General features: G+C 47.4%; 1 protein-coding gene across 1 annotated transcript in view; it reads left to right on the top strand.

Moving 5' to 3' along the window:
* Positions 1-23,363, top strand: part of LOC140424846 (integrin beta-1-like) — a 213,064-nt gene that overhangs the window by 162,631 nt on the left and 27,070 nt on the right. The window contains exons 10-15 of the mRNA XM_072508338.1: positions 1,608-1,687; positions 1,820-1,954; positions 10,092-10,288; positions 15,410-15,648; positions 19,082-19,304; positions 21,921-22,126. Of these exons, the coding sequence (XP_072364439.1) occupies positions 1,608-1,687; positions 1,820-1,954; positions 10,092-10,288; positions 15,410-15,648; positions 19,082-19,304; positions 21,921-22,126 (1,080 nt within the window). The remainder of the gene's footprint in view (positions 1-1,607; positions 1,688-1,819; positions 1,955-10,091; positions 10,289-15,409; positions 15,649-19,081; positions 19,305-21,920; positions 22,127-23,363) is intronic.

The following is a 23,363-nucleotide window of genomic DNA, read 5'->3' as shown; positions in this document are numbered from 1 at the left end:
ACGTGCTGCCCAGGTACCTCTTCCTATTCAGATCCATCCCGATCTACATTCCCAAGGCCTTTTTCAGAGCGCTGGACAAACTAATCATGGCGTTCGTATGGGGGGCATGGGGGGGGGGGGGGACAGGACGGAGGGACACTGACAGTCAGGGACCTATACACGGACGGCAGGATCGCAACAATGGACGAACTGACAGAGATATTCCAGCTAGCCAGGTGGAATGAGCTAAGGTACCTGCAACTCAAAAACTTCCTACGAAAGGCGACAAGGACGTACCCCAACTGCCACGACAGACATTACTGGAAGAGTTACTGGTAGCGACATGTATGATGGACTGGTAGAAAGGGCCGACACTGTACTGGATGCAATAAGAAAGAAATGGGAGGAGGACCTGGGGTTCGAAATAGGGTGGGGACTCTGGAGCGAAGCACTGCATAGGATCAACTCCACCTCCACGTGCGCAAGGCTCAGCCTGATGCAACTAAAAGTGGTACAGAGAGCCCACTTAACAAGAACCCGTATGACTAGGTTCTTCCCAGAGGTGGAGGACAGATGTGAACTGTGCCTCCTGGCCAACCACGCCCACATGTTCTGGTCTTGCCCCAGACTTGTGGAGTACTGGACAGCCTTCTTCAAGGCAATGTCCAAAGTGGTGAGGGTGAAGGTGGACCATTCCCGAAAATGGCGGTCTTCGGGGTTTCAGACCAGCCAGGTCTATTCCTGGGGAGGAGGGCAGATGCCCTTGCCTTTGCCTCCCTGATCGCCCGCTGTAGAATCCTGTTCGGCTGGCGGTCAGCAGCACCACCCAAAGCTGCAGACTGGCTGTCCGACCTCTCGGAATCTCTCCAAATGGAGAAAATCAAATTCGCCATCCGAGGGTCAGACGTCCCAATTGTTCCGGGACCTGTTTGTGGCCAACAAACAAGCAGAAGAATAGCCAGGTAGCCAGGGAACAGGGGAAAGTAGCCAAAGCATGAGAGGGAGAGATAGACCGGGAGAGTGGGGGGGGGGGGGGACAGCGAACAATAGAGGAGAGCCAGGGAGGTAGGGGGCGGGCAGGGAAAGGTCAACAAGCTTGGCATCCACAGGAACAGAGAAAAAGGAGAACACAGGTGGAAGACGGGAGAGCCGGCTGAAGCGGTAGTGAGCACAAGACGATAACGGCAGCGAAGTCCTGCCGGGAGAAGCGAGATGCAACACCGGCACCAGACCCATTCGAGTATTGTCCTCCGTAATTGTCTCTCCGGACCCAAATGTATATCTAACCTCCTCCTTTCCCCCCCCCCCCCCCCCCCCCCCCCACCCCACACACGCACACAAACAGATGCCTACTTATGTGTGTAAATAATTTTGCCAAGTGTACAGAGTTGCTGCTGTTGAGCGGGGGCATAATACCCGCCAGTTACTTTATCTGATTTTGTATTTCTCTCGTGTTGTTATTTTTTTTTTCCCTTTGTGATTTGTGTGTGTGTGTCCTTCTCTTCTTCTACATATATATATATATAATATATCCTGTGTACATAACGGCAAATATACTTTGTTCAAAAACCCAATAAAAATTATTTATTAAAAAAAATCTGTTTCTCTATTTTAATAGACAGTCCAAGATTCAATTCCAAAATCGGAAGTGGGAATTCTGACATCAAATTCCAGTAATGTCATCAAGTTAACCCTCAATGCTTTTCAGGTAAGTATTGACTATTAAAGTGACATGTGCATCAAAATTTGTTCAACATTTTGTACTGGTCCAATACTTAGAAATCTAGCGATTTCTAGAAATCTAGAAATCTTAGTTTATCTTTCCATTTTTTTTTTACAGGCTTCTGAGGTTATCTTGGCGAATAGCAAATTGCCAGCAGGAGTGTCGATACATTATACAGCCCACTGTAAAAATAACACCATTCATACAGGTGAAGATGGTAGGAAGTGTTCAGGTATTCAAGTTGGTGACGAGGTAATGTATCAATGTAAAGTTACGGTTGCGATGAATGTAGGGCAGGATTCTCCGGCTGCGCATTACTGCCGACCGGAGAATCCCGCCCGAGGTCAATGGACTTTTCCATTGTCCACGGCTCACCTGTGGAATATGCGGCGGGTAGGCAATAGAATCCAGCCCATAATGTATCCATGTATTTCAATCTGCTCAAAGACTTAATCAGTAACCAAGCTACCATATTTGCTTGTTGCTTATTTTGTTTTAATCGTAGCTGCTATAGTGTCTTACATTAAGGCCCTACTCGATTCCTTCCACAAAGTTACCTGACCAAATGATTTGGTATTCCCTTTTTGGAAAAAAAGCATTGCCAACAATGTAAACATTAATAATTAATGGTACCCTCAGAATGTTGATGCCTGAGCATTCAGCAATAATAATGTTGTTGAATGTCCTGTTTACTCTACGCAGTGCCTCACTTCATACTCCCCAATTGATCTCCCCTCCCAACTCCGCCTCCCATTTCTCCTTGATCTTCACCACCTGCTTGGCTCCCTGCTCCCCCAGCCACTTGTATATATCCCCAATTCTTCCTTCCCCTTCCACATCCAGGAGCAGCAGTCAATCCAGCAGGGTGTATCCCGGCAACCGAGGGAACCCCCTCCGGACCTTTCGCGCAAAATCCCGAACCTGCAGGTACCTGAACTCACTCCCCCTCGGATGCTCTACCCTCTGCCTTAGCTCCTCCAGACTGGCGAAACCTTCCTCCCAATACAGATCCCTCACCTTGACCAGTTCCACTTCCCTCCACCTCCTGTAAACACTATCCATCCCCTCCGGCTCAAACCCGATTCTTGCACAGCGCTCTTACACCGGCATCCCTTCTACCCTAAAATGCCTCCTCAGCTGATTCCATATCTTCACCGTGGACTGCACCACTGGGCTCCCTGAATACCTACTCGGAGCCATTGGCAATGCTGCTGTCACCATAGCCCTCAAACTAGACCCCTTACAAGATTCCTCCTCCATCCTAACCCACTCTACCCCTTCTCCTTCCCACCACCGCCGCACCTTGTCCACATTCGCCACCCAATAGTAATGAAGCAAGTTCAGCAATGCCAACTCCCCTTGCTGCCTCTGTAGCAAGGTCCTCCCCACCCCCGGCACCTTCCCCGCCCATACAAAGTCCGAAATGATCGTGTCCACTTTCCGAAAAAATGCCTTTGGTATAAAGATCGGCAGAGTCTGAAAGATAAACACGAACCTCGGCAGAATTTTCACCACTTGGACCCTCCCCGCCAACGTTAAGTGCAGTGTATCCCACCTCTTAAGATCCTCCCTGGCCTCCTCCACCAGCTTCATTAAGTTCCACTAATGGAACCCCATCCGTTCCCTCGATACCTGAATCCCCAAGTACCTAAACCTGTCCCTCGCTACCGTAAATGGCATCCCCCCTAAATTAGCCCGCTGTGCCAGCTCATTCACCAGGAAAACCTCACTTTTCCCTACATTCAGTTTGTACCCCTAGAACCCTCCAACCTCCCCAACAGGCCCACAATCCATCCCATACTTTCCAACGTATTTGAAACATACAGCAGGAGGTCATCGGCATAGAGCGACACCCAATGCTCCCTCTGTACCCTCATAATCCCCTGCCACTCTGCCGACCCCCTGAGAGCCATCGCCAATGGCTCTATGGCCAGCACAAACAACAACGGCAACAGCGGGCACCCCTGCATCGTACCACTGTGTAAGTCAAAGTTTTGTGAGCTCATATCATTCACCCTCACCCTCGCTCTTGGTGGCATATACAGCAACCGCACCCATGCCCCAAATCTTGGCCCAAACCCAAACCTTCCCAAAACCTGGAACATGTACCGGCACTCCACCTGATCAAATGCCTTCTCCGCGTCCATGGACACCACCACCTCCGGTACCAGAGCCGCCGACAGATTCATCACCACATTCAACAGCCGTCTTATATTACTCGCAAGCTGCCTGCCCTTCACGAAGCCTGTTTAATCTTCAGCAACCACCCCCAGGACACAATCCTCCATCCTCCCTGCCAACAGCTTACCCAATACTTTCACATCCTTGTTCAATAGTGATATGGGCCTGTACGACCCACATTCCACTGGGTCATTCCCCTTTTGGGGGTTTAGTGTGATTACTGCCTGCTTCATCGTCTCCGGCAACTCCCCCTTCTCCAGTGCTTCATTAAACATCCCCAACAGATGTGGTGCCAGGTCCACTGCAAATTCCTTATAAAATTCTGCCGGGTACCCATCCGGGGGCCTTTCCCAACTTCATACCCCTGATACTATCCAGCACCTCCCTCAGCCCCAGCGGCCCCTCCAATCCCTGCCTCTTTGCTTCCTCCACCTGGAAAATTCCAGCTTGTCCAGAAACCGCCACATGTCCCCCTCCTCTCCCCCCAGGTCCACCTCATAAACTCCCTTGTAGTATTCCCTAAACGCCTTGTTTATCCTCCCTGGCTCCAACACCACATCCCCAGCCCCAGTCCGGATCGTCAATATTTCCCTGGACGCAGCCTGCCTCTGCAACTGGTGTGCCAGCATGCGGCTCGCTTTCTCCCCATACTCGTATTGCACTCCTCTTGCCCTACCCAGTTGCGTCACTGCCCTCTCCGTTGTCAGCCTGTCAAACCCCCCCTGCAATCTTTCCCTCCACGCCAATCCCTCCATGGTGGGCACCCTCGAATATTCCCTGTCCACCTCCACTATCTCGCTCTTAGACGGTCATGTTTCTCCCTCCTTTCCCTATCCCAAAATTGGCTTTGTGGCAGGAGGCAGAGGTTGCTGGTGGAAGGTTGTTTTTGTGACTCAAAACCTGTGTCCAATGGTTTTCCACAGGGATCATTGCTGGGTCCCTCGCTGTTTATGGGGAAATTTAATGATCTGGACGTGAATGTAGGTGGTATGATCAGTAAGTTTAGAGATGACACAAAATTTGGTGGTGTGGTAAGTAACGAGGAGGAAAGCCTTAGATTACAGGACAACATAGACAGGCTGGTGAGATTGGCAGAACAGTAGCAAATAGAATTCAACCCTGAAAAGTGTGAGATAATGCATTTTGGGAGGACGAACAAGGAAAGGGAATATACAATGAATATAGGACCCTGGGAAGTACAGAAGATCCCAGGGACTTTGGCGTGCAATTCCACAGATCCCCGAAGACTGACCGATAAAGTGGCTAAGAAGGTATATGGAAACGAGGTGGCACAGTGGTTAGCACTATTGCCTACGGCGCCGAGGTCCCAGGTTCGAATCCCGGCCCTGTGTCACTCTCCGTGTGGAGTTTGCACATTCTCCCCTTGTCTGCGTGGGTTTCACCCCCACAACATAAGATGTGCAGGTTAGGACGATTGGCCACGCTAAATTAACCCCTTAATTGGAAAAAGAATAAGTGGGTACTTTAAATTTAGATTTTAAAAAGGAAGGCATGGGCGGCATGTGGCACAGTGGCTAGTACTGCTGCCTACGGAGCTGAGGACCCGGGTTTGAATACCGGCCCTGGGTCACTGTCTGTGTGGAGTTTGCACATTCTCCCTGTGTCTGTGTGGGTCTCACCCCCACAACCCAAAGATGTGCAGGTTAGGTGGATTGGCCACACTAAATTGCCCCTTAATTGGAAAATAAATAATTGGTTACTCTAAATTTTAAAAAAGGCATATGGAATATTTGCTTTTATTAGCCGAGGCATAGAAGATAAGAGCCGGGCAGTTATGATGGAGCTGCATAATGCACTGGTCAGGCCACAGCTGGACTGCTGTGTGCCATTCTGGTCACCATCACTAGGAAGTGATTGCACTGGAGAGAGCGCAGAGGAGATTCAACAGAATGTGCCTGGGCTGGAACATTCCAGCTATCAGGAGAGTCTGGATAGGTTGGGATTATTTTCCTTGGAACAGAGAAGGCTGAGGGGGGACCTGGTAGGCATGTATAACATTAGAAAGGTCACAGATAGGGTAGATAGGAAGGAACTTTTCCCCTTAGCGAGTGGTCAATAACCAGGGGGCATATATTTAAGGTCAGGGCAGGAGGTTTAGAGGGGTTTGAAGAGAAACCTTTTCACCTAGAGGGTAGTGGCAGTTTGGAACTCACTGTCTGAAAGGATGGTAGAGGCGGGAACCCACGCAACATTTAAGGAGTATTTTACTGAGCACTTGAAATGCCATAATATACAAAGCTATGGGCCAAGTGGTGGAAAATGGAATTAGAGTAAATGCTCGATGGCCGCTGCAGACATGATGGGCTGAAGGGCTTTTTCTTTGCTGTTAAATCTCTATGCTGCTGTGACTTAGCTGTTTCGTGTTGTTTTGTGGAGTGAGTCAAATTGGCTGTTGACTGGTTTCTGTGATACTGGTATGAATAGAACAGAAGATGTTCATGTGGCAGCACAGTGGCTAGCACTGTGGCTTCACAGCACCAGGGTCCCAGCTTCGATTCCCCGCTGGGTCACTGTCTGTGCGGAGTCTGCACGTTCTCCCCGTGTCTGCGTGGGCTTCCTCCGGGCACTCCGGTTTCCTCCCACAGTCCAAAGACGTGCAGGTTAGGTGGATTGGCCGTGCTAAATTACCCTTAGTGACCAAAAAGGTTAGGAGGGGCTATTAGATTACGGGGATAGGGTGGAAGTGAGGGCTTAAGTGGGTCTGCGGAGACTCGATGAGCCGAATGGCCTCCTTGTGCACTGTATGTTCTATGTTCTATGGCTGCACAAAACTCATATCCCTTATTTCCCCTCGTACCCCAAAGTCTATTGATCTTTGTTCTGAATATTCAGTGGCTGAACATCCACAGCTCTCAGTGGTGGAGTATTCCAAAAATACACTACTTTTGAGTAAATACATTTCTCCTCATCTAAGCCCTAAATCAACTCAAACAATCAGCTGCGGCTCAGTTGGTTGCTCTCTTACGCTGAGTCAGAAGATTTGGAGGTGAAGTCTTCAGGACTGAACACAAAATCAGCACTGGCATTCCTCTGCACTACTGTGGAAGTACTACAATGTTAAAGCTGCCGTCTTGTGGACAAGATGTTAAATTGAAGTCCACCTGCCCTCTCAGGTGGGCGTAAAATATTCCATGTCACTATTTCAAAAAGGAACAGGAGAGTTCTTTTTTAATTTATTCTTTCATGGGATGTGGGCATCGCTGCGTAGGCAGGTGTTCATTTCTCATCCCTGGTTCCCGTGGGGAAGGAGCCACCTCCTTGAACCGCTGCAGTCCATGTGGTGCAGGAACACCCTCAATGCTGTTAAGGAGGGAGTTCCAGCATTTTGACCCAGCGACAATAAAGGAACAGCGATATATTTCCAAGTCAGGCTGATGTGTGGTTTGGAAGGGATTTGCAGGTGTCAGCCTTTCCATGCATCTGCTGCCCTTGTCCTTCTAGGTGGTGGGTGATAGTTGCTGTTGAAATAGCCTTGGTGAATTGCTGCAGTACATCTCGTTGATGGTACACTCTGCTGCCACTGTGCTTCAGTGGTGGAGGGTGTGAATGTTTAAGATTGTGGATGGGGTACCAATCAAGCGGCTGCTCTGTCCTGGATGGTGTCGAGCTTATTGAGTATTTTTTAAGGAGCATTCATCCAGGCAGATGGAGGGTATTCCATCACACTCCTAACTTGTGCCTTGTAGATGGTGGACAGGCTTTGGGAGTCAGGAGGTGAGTTACTTCTGAACATTCACTCTCAATCAATGTCAAAGAAACAGATTATCTGGTTATTAGCACATTGCTGGTTTGAGGGGTGCAAGCTGGCTGCTGCATTTCCTAAATGCGATGTCAAATGTTATCATAGAATCATAGAATTTACAGTGCACAAGGAGGCCATTCGGCCCATCGAGTGTGCACCAGCTCTTGGAAAGAGCACCCTACCCAAGTCCACACCTCCACCCTATCCCTGTAACCCCACCCCACCCCACCTTTTTTTGGACACTAAGGGCAATTTAGCATGGCCACTCCACCTAACCTGTGTACATCTTTAGACTGTGGGAGGAAACCAGAGCACCCGGAGGAACCCCACGCAGATACGGGGGAAACGTGCAGACTCCGCACAGACAGTGACCCAAGCCGGGAATCCAACCTGGGACCCTGGAGCTGTAAAGCAACTGTGCTAACCACTATGATACCATGCAAGGTTCTATGTAAATATGAGACACTTTCTTTCTACTTGGCTGACCCTTATTCTGAATTTGTGACCATTAGTTCTGTCCAGCTCCTTCAGAATGTTATGTTCCTATCAGAACATCTGCCCTTCTTCTAATTTCTGGGTCAAGTCTAATCACATTCTCTTCACAAGACAATCCTCTCGTGCCAGGAGGCAATCCCATAAACATCTGTTGCACTACCTTTAAGGCAAATGCAACTTTGCTTTGGATAAGAAGACGAAAACAGTACCCAGTACTCCAGGTGTGGCCTCGCCATAGCCCTATATAATTGTGGTACAACTTAAGGGCAGCACAGTAGCATAGTGGATAACACAATTGCTTAACAGCTCCATGGTCCCAGGTTCGATTCCTGGCTTGGGTCACTGTCTGTGCGGAGGATTGCCCATGCTAAATTGCCCATAGTGTCCAAAATTGCCCTTAGTGTTGGGCGGGGTTGTTGGGTTCTGGGGATGGGATGGAGGTGTGGACCTTGGGTAGGGTGCTCTGTCCAAGAGCCGATGCAGACTCGATGGGCCGAATGGCCTCCTTCTGCACTGTAAATTCTAATTCTATGACTTCTTTCTTTGATATCACTCCCTTCGTAATAAAGGCTAACTTGTCATTCTTCTTCCTAATGGCTAGCTCTTCAAATGTATTATCTTTTGTTGATGTGTGTGAAAGGACACCCAAGTTTCTCTAAATATCAACATTTCCGAGTCTCTTACCATTTAAAACAAAATTCTACTTTTTATCCCGAATTGGATACTTTCACACCTCCCACTTTATGTTCCATCTGCAAGATTCTTGCCCACTCCCCCAAGCTGTTTATATCCATCTGCAGCCTCTTTGCATCCTCCTCACAACTTACTTTCTCCTGAGATAGGTGCCTACGCAACCCACAATGCTCGAACATATAGCTCCACAACATTCATGAAAGCTTATCAAATTTGAGTAGTTAAGATCGCAGCCGCCCACCAAGATGCAGTGGCATTTGTATCTCATTGCATATTACAATACAATCCTTTGGAGTTCTAGTATGAATGCCACTATCATGTCTTGTATATTTAAATATTTGACTTTTTTTAAATTTAGAGTACCCAATTATATTTTTTCCAATTAAGGAGCAATTTAGCATGGCCAATCCACCTAACCTGCACATCTTTAGGTTGTGGGTGTGAGATCCACGCAGACACGGGGCAGCAAGGTAGCACAGTGGTTAGCACTGTGGCTTCATAGCACCAGGGTCCCAGGTTCGATTCCAGGCTGGGTCACTATCTGTGCGGAGTCTACACGTTCTCCCCATGTCTCTGTGGGTTTCCTCCGGATGCTTCGGTTTCCTCCCACTAGTCCTGAAAGACGTGATATTAGGAAATTTGGGCATTCTGAATTCTCCCTCTGTGTTCCCGAACAGACGCCAGAATGTGGCGACTAGGGGATTTTCACAGTAACTTCATTGCAACGTAAGCCTACTTGTGACGATAAAGATTATTATTATATTATGCGCAAACTCCACACGGACACTGACCCGGGACAGGGATCGAACCCAGGTCCTCAGCGCCGTAGGCAGCAGTGCTAACCACTGCGCCACCGTGCCGCCCCAATTTCTGACTGGTTTAAATCTAAGTTTAATATGTTATGTTGCCTGATTAAATATGGCTCTAACAAAGTGATGGCACTAGACTTTTTCCTAATCTACTAATTAACTTCTTTCATCTCGTTGTATTCTCACTGTGTTGAAATCACAAGTTGAATGCACAATCTTAAATACTAATTTATCCTTCCTCAGCACCTGAAAATGACAGAAGTATTTCCCTCAGTCTTTCCTCCTTCCGGTGGCCCTCGGGTCAATATTAATGCAATTCAATCACTGCTTTTGAATTCACCTCTTTACTTTTACTCTCTTGAAACTTGCAGATCAGCCAGAAAGAACATTTTCGCTTGTGGTACCTGAACAAGGTAGTATTTTAAAAATGTCACTCTATTCTTTCCAGGTGCACTTTGCTATAAGCATCAAAGCAGAGAAATGCCCCAATAAAGGGCAGAAGACAACTATTAATATCGAGCCACGGGGTTTGAATGAGAAAGTTAAAATTGATTTGGAATTTATATGTGAATGCGAGTGCCAGAAAAATGCAACCACTAATAGCTCAGACTGTCACCAGGGAATGCTCGAGTGTGGAGCCTGTCGGTAGGTCATTAATTTATTCAGTATTTGTGTACATAATATCGATAACGGGATAAAGAACATAATTATGAGTGGAAGTAGGTCGGACAGACATTCGAGCCTGCTCCAATATTCAATGAGCTTGTGCTGATCTTCAAACTCAATACCATTTCCCTGCCCGATCTCCATGTCACTTGAAGCCTTTAGTGTCCGAAAACCTATCAGTCGTGGCCTTCAACCTATTCAATAGCTGGGTATCTGCAGTCTTCTGGATAGATAAGCCTTCTCATCTAAATTGCTGACCCCTGAGAGTTGACCAGCACTTGTTGCAATATTCTAGTTTTCGCCAAACTTTCTAAGATTTCAACATAACTTTCCTGCTTTTGTCATCAACACTACTGAATGAATCCCAAGATCCCACATCATGGTCACTTGATAGAAAGTACTGAGAAAAGCCATGGGACTAAATGCTGCCATGTCCCCTGACCCAACTGCTCAGGGTCTCAAAAGAAATGGCTGCCGAGATAGTGAATGTTTTGGCTATAATCTTCCAAAATTTTCCAGATGCTGGAAAAGTCCCGGCAGTCTGGAAAACCTCAAATGTAACACCTCTACTCAAGAAAGGTACGAGACAGAAGGCAGGATACACCAAGGCAGTTAGCGTAACATCGGTCATTGGGGAATTGCTGGAATCCCTTATTAAAGACATTAATAGCAGGACATGTGGCGAGGCACGGTGGCACTGTTGTTAGCACTGCTGCCTCACAGCGCTAGGGATTGGGGTTCAATTCCAACCTCGGGTGACTGCCTGTGTGGAGCTTGCAGAGTCTCTTTGTGTCTGCATGGGTTTCCTCCGGGTGCTCTGGTTTCCTCCCACAGTTCAAAGATGCACGTTAACCTTTTAAAAATATTTTTTATTCTCCTTTTTCACATTTTCTTCAAAATTTACACCTACCAACAAACAGTAAATGGTAACGAATACAATTTCAATCCCCTTATTAACAACAACGATCCCATCCTCCCACCAACCCCCCCCAAACAACAGTCCGCATGACAACATAAACATCAAATTAAAAACAAAAAGGAATCAGGAATCGCCCATAGTCACCATTAATATATACATTCCACCCCCCCAATCCTCCCCGCTAATATTCAAGGCCATCCAATCCCCGAAAGTGTACAATGAATGACACCCATGAATTGTAGAACCCCCCACCCCCCCCTCCCAGACTCCTCCCCTCCACTTCCTCTCGAAAACACCCCACCCAGTATCGATCCCCTCCCCCAACTTTTTACCCCTCCTAGGCTCATCAAAACCTGTTCTACCAGGCTCTGATGGCCAGCTTAAACCAGCCAGTGTGGAGGCCCCTGTCCCAGCCTCACTCCCCTCCCCCCTGCCCGTCTCAAAACAAAGAAATCCCCTTCAACACACAACCGCAGTGTAAACACACAAACCCCAAAGAACCATCATTGCAAAACAAAATCCCAACTCTTACCTTGTCCAAAGAGACAACGTCGACTCATTTGGCACATATACCAACATGCAGTGAAAAGATATAGCTACATACACTCCTACAAACCCCCTACCCTCAGTACAAGTCCAATCCTCAGTCCCATTTCTCAATTCTGCCCCAGTCCTTCTGCCTTCACAAACACCTCCGTCGCTTTCACCGTCTCAAAATAAAAGTCTTTGGCTTTGCAGGTCTCCCTCAATTTAGCTGGGTACATTATGCCGCACCGCACCATGCTGTTATACAGTGCCGTCTTCACTCGCCCGAAGGCCGCCCGCATCCTCGCCAACTCCACAGTAAAGTCCTGGTATATACGTATACCAGCTCCAGCCTACTGCACCTCCCGCTTCTGCTTTGCCCAACTCAGGACCTTCTCCTTCATGCAGTAACTACGGAAACAAATAAGCACTGCTCTTGGTGGCTCATTCACCTTTGGTATTTGCCTCCACGTCCTATGAGCCCGATCCAGTTCATACCGAGAGGGATCTTCCTCCTCCCCCAACAGCTCCGCCAACATCTTGGCAAAATACTCCGTCAGTCTCGAGCCCTCCACCCCTTCAGGCAGACCCACTATCCTCAGATTTTGCCGCCTAGATATGTTTTCCAAGTCTTCCATTTTGGCTTACAGACCCTTGTTGGCTTCCACCACCCTCTGCAGCTCCTCACCCATCGAGGTGAGTTGATCATTGTGTTGCGACAAGGCCTCTTCCACTCCCTTCCGTTTTCATCCTGCTCCCGCACCTGGCCGATGTCCTCAACACAGCCAGCTTCACCGGGGCAATCGCCTCCTCCACCAGCACCTTCAATGCTGTCATCATATCCTTCCTCATCACCTCCATGTGCTTTGCAAACTGTTTTTCAAGTTCCACGACCATCACCTCGGTCATCTTTTCTGCCGTGAGCAGTGCGGCCCCGCCCAGCAACCCAGCCACCGCCATCCTTCCAGTTGCCTAGCTGACCCTTCCATTCGATGGTGGACCTTCATTCACCCCCTTCTGCACGGCAGCTTTCCTTTGGGTTTTGGACATCTTTCTTATGTCTTCCTGCACTTATTTAACAAAAAATTTCCCCTGGGACCAGGCATTAAATTCTAAAAAATCAAGCCTCGAGCTGGAGCCATCCAACGTGCGACCTCCTCCTATATGCCACCACCGGAAGTTTTTCCAGCAGTTAATCTTAAGAGACAGTGGCCTAGGACATGGCTAGGAATATGACCATAAGATACAGGATACTCATGGCTGATATGTTTCTCATCTCCATTCTCCTACCTTCCATCCCATAATCCCCGATGCCCTTATTAACCAAGATCCTATCTCTCTCTGTCTTAAAGACACTCAGTGATCTGGCCTCCACAGCCTTCTGCAGCAATGAGTTCCACAGATTCACCACCCTCTGGCTGAAGAAATTCCTCCTGATCTCTGTTTCAAAGGATTGTCCCTTCAGTCTGAGGATATGCAGGTTTCCAGCAGTATGGCCATGATAGTATCTTTTTCTGTTCAGTCTTTTGGTTTCACCTCTGACAGGTTGCTTTGGATGGAACCTTTGTACACATCTTTGGATGTTAGGTCCGTGATGCAACCTTTTATTCTTGGCAAGAGGTCTTTTTAGTCCTTTTGCTACTCTTCTCATACTGAAATAGAACTAGGGTCATTGTTTAAAAATAAAGAGTCGCCCATTTAAAACAGAGATGAGGTGAAAACATGTCAAGAGGGCATCTCTACATTGTGGAAAGAAAAACAGAGCTCCCGCTTGATCACTTCTCATTAGAGCTGAGAAAAATTAGAGAGGTATTAGGTTTTGACGAAATGCAAATGGGGAGGGTGGGAAGAAGAACAAAAGGGAATGGTGCTTTGAAAATGTGTTCCTTCTTCCTCAACCGTGATTTCCCACCTACAGTTGTTGACAGGGACCTCAACAGTGTAAGTCCATCTCCCGCGCCACTACCCTCGCCCCCTCCACGCCCTCCCAGAACAAGGATAGAGTCCCCCTCGTTCTCACATTTCATCCCACCAGCCTCCGTATGCAAAGCATAATCCTCCGCCATTTTCGCCAACTCCAGCGTGATGCCACCACCAAACACATCTTCCCTTCGCTCCCTCTGTCAGCATTCTACAGAGACCATTCCCTCCAAAATAATCTAGTCCACTCCTCCACCATACCCAGTACCTCTCCCATCACCCATGGCACCTTCCCATGCAATCGCAGAAGGTGTAACGCCTGCCCCTTTACCTCTTCCATGCTTAACATCCCAGGCCCAAAACACTCATCCCAGGTTAGTAAGAAGTCTTACAACACCAGGTTAAAGTCCAACAGGTTTGTTTCGATGTCACTAGCGTTCGGAGCGCTGCTCCTTCCTCAGGTGAAGGAGCAGCGCTCCGAAAGCTAGTGACATTGAAAGAAACCTGTTGGACTTTAACCTGGTGTTGTAAGACTTCTTACTGTGCTCACCCCAGTCCAACGCTGGCATCTCCACATCATTCCAGGTTAAGCAGCGTTTAACTTGCACCTCTTCCAATTTGGTCCATTGCATTCGCTGCTCCCAATGTGGTCTCCTCTATATCGGAGAGACCAAACGCAGACTGGGTGATCGCTTTGCTGAGCATCTTCGCTCTGTGCGCATTCAGGACCCTGACCTTCCCGTTGCTTGACATTTTAACAAAAGACCGTGCTCCCATGCCCACATGTCTGTCCTTGGCCTGCTGCAATGCTCCAGTGAAGTTCATCTCATCTTCCGGTTAGGCACGCTACAGCCTCCCGGTCTCAACATCGAATTCATCAACTTCAGATGAATAGCTCTACTCCACCTCGACCCATTTGTTTTCATCCCATTTCATTTTAACTGTCTTTTACCATTTCTTGTCTTGTCTTTCTTAATATATATTAACCCCCCCATCTATCCACCTTTCCTTACCCTTTCTCCTCTTTGCTTCCCCCTTCCCCTCCCCCACATCTACAGTTCATCCTCTGATGTTAGTTTCTTTGCTGGTTGGTCTTTCACATCTTTTGTTCTCTCTGGGGTCTGCCATTAGCACTCTTTCCCCTTGGTTTCTGTGGCTATTAGCACCCTGTTTCCCTGGGTTTCTGTGGCTATGACTCATCTTTCCTTTTCACTCCACAGTATAAATATTTCCCACTTTCTCTGTCTGTTAGCTTTGACAAAGAGTCATCGGACTCGAAACATTAACTCCTTCCTCTCCCTACAGATGCTGCAAGACCTGCTGAGACTTTCCAGCATTTTCCCTTTCGTTTCAGATTCCAGCATCCGCAGTAATTTGCTTTTAACGAAAGGGAATGTCTGTGGTCGGGTGGAATGACAAGTGGTTTGATGGTGCAAAAGGCCAAAGGGAGCGGAAATGGGACAAGTAAAGAAACAAAAGATGTGTCACGATGACGTGTGAATGGCAGGACAGCAACCACCTGCAAAGTACAGAGATTCAGAAAGACAGTGAACCAGCAAAACAATGCAGTTTGTGATTTAAATTGTTGAACCCATTGACGAGTGCAGAAAGTTCCAAAGTGCACTATCAAATGTTGAGGTGTTGTCCCTTGAGACGAAGAGTGCTTGTCTTCAAAGAAGAAAGTAGGTTCATGGTTCCTTGTTGTTCATTTTAAGACTGAACTGCTTAATTTTCAGGTGTAAGGAAGGACGTATTGGTCCATATTGTGAATGCAGCACTGACGAAGTAATCAGTGAAGACACGGAGGCTTCATGTAGAAAAGACAATGCATCTCCCATCTGTAGCAACAATGGTGATTGTATTTGTGGGGAGTGTGTCTGCAAGAAGAGAGAAAATCCCAGTGAAATGTTCTCCGGACAATATTGTCAATGTGATAACTTCAGTTGTGACCGATTCAATGGCTTGATTTGTGGAGGCAAGTATCCAACATGCGTTGATGTAGACTCGATGGGCCGAAGAGCCTCTTCTGTGCTGTATTATTCTGTGATCCTGTCAATCAGCAAATTTACTTTTGCGTATGCTGAATCCTGGGCCGGATGGATGGACTGAGCTTAAAGAAAATCAATGTTAGCTTGTGTTACCAAGTGTATGGTACAGAACCTTGGGCTGTATTCTCTGATTCCGCGGCAATGTCCGCAGGATTCGTCCGGTCTTACGACCAGAAAGTCTGCGCCGCCCCCGCATCGATCCTCCGGTCGTTTGGCGAGGCTGGTTACAGGGGTGCAGTTTTTGGCCGATCGCACGCGGACCCAGCCTTGCCAAAAACTGTCCCCCTGTAACCAGCCTCGTCACCCCAGGACCACCCCTCACCAGTCCCCCCAGATCCTGCCAAAGCCCCCCCCTCTGCCAGTGGAACGGCTTCACCCCCCTCCCCCCCGACTGTGGCAGCGTTGGACATAATCAGTAGCCGCCACGCAAGGTCCCCGAACGTTGCGAGGACACACGCCCCATGCCATCGTGGACGCGGCACATCGGGGCGGAGCATCGGGGGAGGACCTCAGGTGACGTCCTGAGGCCATCCCGACGGCGTGCAGCGTACTCGGGGAGTTTTTGAGGGAGCGGGGCATCGTAAAAACGGCACCGACCCCGATTCAAGTGTAAACGTGGATTCTCCGGCCCGTCGCCGAACGCGATTTTGGCGTTGCCGATCGGAGAATTCTGCCCCTGATGTCTCTCGTGACAATTAGAATAATTATGCCAAAATAACAGAAGCAAATACTGAACTGAAATGTGATGCTGGATTTTAAGGCCTGCCTGCCGGGTATGTTTTTGTTTAGGGCGGGGTTGTGGTGGTGGGGGGTGGGTCGGTAGTTACGGCATGTAAAATATGATGGCTGGTGATCCCACCACCTTCCTGTTGACCCCCGAACCGATCCCCATAATAAGGTAGACAGGTGGACGCCAAGTAGGCCGTCTGCCATTTTTAAAAAAATCATTAATGTGTAATTAAGCTTACTAATGACCCAATTGACCCCTGAATAGTATGTCAAACTGCAGTTGGCATGAGAAGGCGGGCAAGAGTCAGAATAACTTTGTTGAAAAGTTGAAAATGGGGCACATACATCATTTGGGTGGTGCCCTTTGCTCATCAAACACCCACACCCCCCCAATGATGATAACAACCCTAACCCCTTTGCCACTCTCTACCTTTCCTCCCAAATCCATGCTTCCAGCCCCCTACCAGCCTCCTCCGCCTGCCCCAAAGGCCCTGTATTTATCTTAGTCCAGCATCTATTATTTTTCTTCCCGGAGTCCCAGCAGTGCCCACGACTGAGCCTGGCACTGCTGGGACTGCTGGACCTACCAGCCAGCCAGATGGACTGGCAGTTCTTGAGGGTGGGACCTCCTCTCACTCAGGGGTGGGAGTCCCTCCCTGGGCTTGTTTAGGCCACTGGCAGCGTGTGATCAATGTGTGGAGGCCTTTTCTGTTTAACATTGTTCTGTTTGGAACCAAAGTTACACTTAAGGTTATTGGATACCATAGATATACGTATCACTGCACTGATGATCTGCGTATTGGCTTTATACTGCAAATTCTTCACACATTACCCTGGATCTCAGTAAATCCCGGCCAATGTTTCCAGTGGGTGGGATGTTCCAGTGGCCGGATTTATTGGTGCCTCCGAAGTTAATGGACTTTTACCTGGCTTGCCACAGCAGGGTCGTAAAATCCTTGCCATTTGTTAATTTTATACATTCTTTTAAAAATCTGTATTTTTCTTAATATAGTCCATATTTTGGGTTAAGTTTATGCAATTGATTGATAACAGTAAATTTAATAATGATTGAGTTATTACAGTAAGTTCTTTCTAAAATCCCAAAGGTAACCCTTTATTCCAGCTAAGCCATCAGAAGCATAACTGCAGAGGAACTGGGAGGATAGCTCTTCCAAACCAAATGATCACTGCTGACACCCAACGTTATTCCACCAACATTTTCAACATGCCCCAACACTAAACATAAGGAACTGGCCCCAAAGGCTGTGAGTCAGCATGAAACCAGTTACAGAGCTGAGCTATCTGCTGCAAGATCAGCTCAGTCTTCTACTGGGTAGAAAGACACCCATCTTAAATAGTAACAATTCTGCTTCATCGGTCATCAGGGCTTCAGGGGCTGCAACAATTTATTATCTTCCCACCAAATCCATTCCTTAAGTTGTTTTTTGTGTCTAAAAAGGATTTACAAAAGCTGAAATAGAGGCAGCACCAACAATCTTTCTGTTGGCTCAAATTTTTTTAATTAAAAAAAAATAAATTTAGGGTACCCAATTAATTTTTTCCAATTAAGGGGCAATTTAGCGTGGCCAATCCACCTAGCCTGCACATCTTTAGGTTGTGGGGGCGAAACCCACACAGACACAGGGAGAATGTTCAAACTCCACACGGACTGTGACCCAGGGCCGGGATTCGAACCTGGGACCTCGGTGCCGTGAGGCAGCAGGGCTAACCCACTGCGCCACCGTGCTGCCCTCTGTTGACTCAAATTGACCTCAGGCATTTTTACATGGCAGTCCCTTTCGTGCATGTCATTTTTTATGTTGTTGCAAGAAATGTACTTTATTCAGTAAATATCTGAAAGAAACATTACAAAACATTCCAAATTGTCCTAACCGGTAAGTGCAATGATATTCACATTCTCTACAGAGATCAAGGTACACTCTGAGGTTCTTCAATAGTGATGAGAACATTAAAATATTTCAATATTTTCATTGTAGGGAGCACAATGCTGTTCAAATTATATACACAGGTCATGTCACACTATGAGCTGCCTCAACACAGTTACATTTACTGTGCAGCCAAGATTAAGCTTACAGTCCAAGAAGGCATGTGGTTTACCGCACCATGGAGTGCTTGCATTGCGAGGCCAATGTCGGCCTTGAGGTCTTGGCTATCTTCTCAAACTGCAATTATTGTAAGAGGTACTGTGTTCATCGAATCATAGAATTTACAGTGCAGAAGGAGGCCATTTGACCCATCAAGTCTGCACCTGCCATTGGAAAGAGCACCCTACCCTAAGCCCACACTTCCGGCCTATCACCGTAACCCAGTAACCTCACCTAACCTTTTTTGGACACTAAGGGTAATTTAACATGGCCAATCACCTAACCTGCACATTTTGGACTGTGGGAGGAAACCCACGTGGACACAGGGAGAACGTGCAGACTTCACACAGACAGTGACCCAAGCCAGGAATCGAACCTGGGACCCTGGCGCTGTGAAGCAAACCTGCTAACCACTGTGCTACCATGCAGCCCCAAATAAAGTTAAAGTTAAAAATAAAGTTTGATGTAGATTTTAACAAAACAGAACTGACGTGCGAACTAACCTTGTCGATTTTATTTGTTGCAGGAAATGGCATTTGCCATTGTGGGCAATGTTTGTGCTTGCCCACCTTTACAGGCGATGCTTGTCATTGTTCAATGGATATAGAAGGATGTGAATCGACTAATGGACAGATTTGTAATGGCAGAGGAACATGTGAATGTGGTCGGTGCAGGTGTACAGACAGTAGGTTCTCAGGACCAACTTGTGAACAGTGTCCAACTTGTCTTGGTGTCTGTGCAGTCCATAAGTAGGTATTCAGTCCATTGCGATGTCGTATCTGTTTCTTCAATAAACTTGGTTAATTCCTTCAAAAAAGAACTAAGTAATTATCTGTTCAGGATGGTTTTGAATGCATTTTGGATTTAGAACCCACGGTTCTTCAGCTGCACTTCTGTGATAAACATTAATAAACTGTGTAGCTGAACAAATCTATGTGACTGCATTTACTGAAGCAAATGCATATGGGATACAGGGTAATTTGATAAGGTAGATTCAAAATTGGCTGAGTTGTAGGAGGGTGATGACAGACGGCTGCTTTAGTGTCCGATATCAATGTTCTGTGGAGTACCACAGGGATCTGTGCTGGGTCTCCTATTGTTTGTCATTTATATAAACACCATAGTTGACAATGTGGGGATAGGATCAGCAAGTTTGTGAATGATACAAAGATTGGCCGGGTGGTTAACAGTGAGCTTGTGTGTCTTGGGCTACAGGAAGATATATGCGGGATGGTCAAATGGGCAGAGAAGTGGCAGGTGGAATTTAACCCTGAAAAGTGTGAGGTAATACACTTTGGAAGGAGTCATTTGACAAAGAAGGATTCAATGAATGGTATGACACTAGGAAGTACTGAGGAACCAAAGGACTTTGGTGTGTTGGTCCACAGATCTCTGAAGGCAGAAGGGCAGGTTAATAGGGTGTTGAAAAAGGCATATGAGACACTTGCCTTTATCAGTCGAGGCATAGATTACAAAAGCAGGAAGGTCATGTTGGAGTTGCATAGAACATTAGTGAGGCCACAGCAGGAGTACTGTGTGTAGTTCTGGTCACCACATTATAGGAAGGATATCGTGGCACTGGAGGGGATGCAGAGGAGATTCACCAGGATGTCACCTGGGATGGAACATATAGGTTATGAAGAGAGGTTGGATAAGCTTGGGTTGGAGCAGAGAAGACGGAAGGGCGGCCTGATCGAGGTGGACCGGATTATGAAGGGCATGGACAGGGTGGATAGGGAGCAGCTGCTTGCCTTCGTTGAAGGGTCAGTCACGAGGGGACACAAATTCAAGGTGAGGGGTACGAGGATTTGGGGATCTGAGGCAAAACCTTTTTACTCAGAGGGTGGTGACAGTCTGGAATGCGCTGCCTGTGAGGGTGATGGAGGTGGGTTGCCTCACATCCTTTAAAAAGTACCTGGATGAGCATGAAATGAAATTAAATGAAATAAAAATCGCTTATTGTCACAAGTAGACTTCAAATGAAGTTACTGTGAAAAGCCCCTAGTCGCCACATTCCGGCGCCTGTTCGGGGAGGCTGGTACGGAAATTGAACCCACGCTGCTGGCATGCCTTGGTCTGCTTTGAAAGCCAGCTATTTAGCCCTGTGCTAAACCAGCCCCTTAATATGTGCATTCGGCACGTAATAATGCACTATAGTGGGCCAGATCTCGAATAACGATGAGTCAGGATACAGGCGGGAGATAGAGAACCTAGTGCAGTGGTGCAGCAACAACAATCTCTCCCTCAATGCCAGCAAAACTAAAGAGCTGGTAATTGACTTCAGGAAGCAAAGTACCGTACACACCCCTGTCAGCATCAACGGGGCCGAGGTGGAGATGGTTAGCAGTTTCAAATTCCTAGGGGTGCACATCTCCAAAAATCTGCCCTGGTCCACCCACGTCGACGCTACCACCAAGAAAGCACAACAGCGCCTATACTTCCTCAGGAAACTAAGGAAATTCGGCATGTCCACATTGACTCTTACCAACTTTTACAGATGCACCATAGAAAGGATCCTATCAGGCTGCATCACAGCCTGGTATGGCAACTGCTCAGCCCAGGACCGCAAGAAACTTCAGAGAGTCGTGAACACCGCCCAGTCCATCACACGAACCTGCCTCCCATCCATTGACTCCATCTACACCTCCCGCTGCCTGGGGAAAGTGGGCAGTATAATCAAAGATCCCTCCCACCCGGCTTACTCACTCTTCCAACTTCTTCCATCGGGCAGGAGATACAGAAGTCTGAGAACACGCACGAACAGACTCAAAAACAGCTTCTTCCCCACTGTCACCAGACTCCTAAATGACCCTCTTATGGACTGATTTCATTAACACTACACCCTGTATGCTTCATCCGATGCCAGTGCTTTTGTAGTTACATTGTATATGTTGTGTTGCCCTATTATGTATTTTCTTTTATTCCCTTTTCTTCTCATGTATTTAATGATCTGTTGAGCTGCTCGCAGAAAAATACTTTTCACTGTACCTCGGTACACGTGACAATAAACAAATCCAATCCAATCCAATAAGATTCAAGGCCAAGTGCTAGTAAGCGGGATTAGGTAGGTAGGTCATGTGTTTTTCATGTGTTGGTGCAGACTCAATGGGCCGAAGGGCCTCTTGTGCATTGTGTGAGTCTGTGATTTACATCTAATTCATGCACATGTTAAAGTCATGAAATATATCTGATTCATACACCCCCCACACCCCCGCCAGCCCAAAGGCTGAGCTTTGATAGTAAAAAGGCCATTTCTGACTTCATAATCCCAGCTGGTGACCTTCCCCAGCAGGAGTGCAAAGACAACAATTTGTCCCTTGTGTTCTTTCCGGCTTAAATGAATCTGCATCTTAACTTGTTCACAGGAACTGTGTTCTGTGTAAAGCCTTTAACAAAGGACCCAAGAAGGATACCTGCGATCAGTGTGAGTTTGAAGTAACTCTAGTGGAACACCTTGATCAGTTGGCACAGCAACATTGCAGATTCAAGGACATGGACAACAGCTGGTTCTGCTTTTCATATTCTATTAACGACCAGGAGGTTCCAGAGGTTCATGTTGTTAAAACCCGAGGTGAGAATGTTTATTGTGAAGTATGGGGATGGGGTGTTGATTCTGACTCCATGATACCCAAAGACATGTTTCGGTAAATCCTGTTGTTTCTGGAAAGAGAAAGATGGGTTCTTGGAGTCGAGTTTGTTTTAATGTTCTTCAATGAATTTTAAATGATTTGAGAATCCCCTGTTGATTGGCTGGATATTTCAGCAGGCGAGCCAGTATCACAAATGGCAAAAATGACAATACCGCTTACTGCTAGCCCGCACCTCTTATAGGGGCGGCGCGCTGTGGCTGGTACAGATACTGGCAGCTGTCCCCAAAGACATTCAGACCTGTGAAACTTGGAAAGACTTCGGACCCTGCACTGGCGGCCTTGTGGAGGAGATGGAAAGGAGGAGAGATGTCCTGTGTCTGCAGGGATCAGGAGACCCTATTGACACAGTCTCACGAGAGGGCAGTAAGTAGTCGTGGAGGTCAGTGCCAAGAATCAAGCCCTGAGAAAAGCGATGTAGTATAGTAACAAGTTATATTTGACATGAATAGTTAGGGTCTGTGAATCTATCTTCAAACGGCATACCCTACTAGCTCCACCCCACCACACCATCAATCATTTACTAAGAGTCTCTTATCAACCCGAGCTGGTATCTCGCACTCGCATCTCCCTCACACACCCAGTGCTGCTGTAAGCCTCTCACCCACATTTCATAGGTTATACTACCAGCTATTCAACTATGGTAACCACATCACCCAAAAAGATTGCACCCCATTAACTTTTTCAAATTTATTTGTTCATGGGTTGTAGGCATCACTGGCTACATCCGTCCCTATTTGCCCTTGAGAAGGTTGTGATGAGCTGGCTTCTTGAATCTCTGAAGTCCATGTGGTGTAGGTACACCCACAGTGCTGTTAGGAGGGGAGTTCCAGGATTTTGACCTAGCGACAGTGAAGGAATGGCGAAATATTGCAAAGTCAGGATGGTGTACGTCTTGGAGGGGAATTTGCAGGTGATGGTGTTCCCATGTGTCTGCTGCCCTTTTACTCCCTCCAGGTGAAATAGGTCATGTCGTTGGATGGTGCTGTTGAAGAAGCCTTGGTGAGTTGTTGCCGTGCATTTTGTAGGTTGTACACACTGCTACTAATGTGCGTTGGTGCTGGAGGGGGTGAATGTTGAAGGTGGTGGGTGAGGTGCCACTCCCAAGCAGGAGACTGTGCTGACCATTCTTGGGATTGCTATGGGAAATGGAGGGTCTGA

This window comes from Scyliorhinus torazame, chromosome 6 (assembly GCF_047496885.1).
Source record: "Scyliorhinus torazame isolate Kashiwa2021f chromosome 6, sScyTor2.1, whole genome shotgun sequence".
In the NCBI taxonomy this organism is placed as follows: domain Eukaryota; kingdom Metazoa; phylum Chordata; class Chondrichthyes; order Carcharhiniformes; family Scyliorhinidae; genus Scyliorhinus; species Scyliorhinus torazame.
Note: the sequence above shows the minus strand (reverse complement) of the source record. Positions and strands in the feature narration are given on the sequence as shown.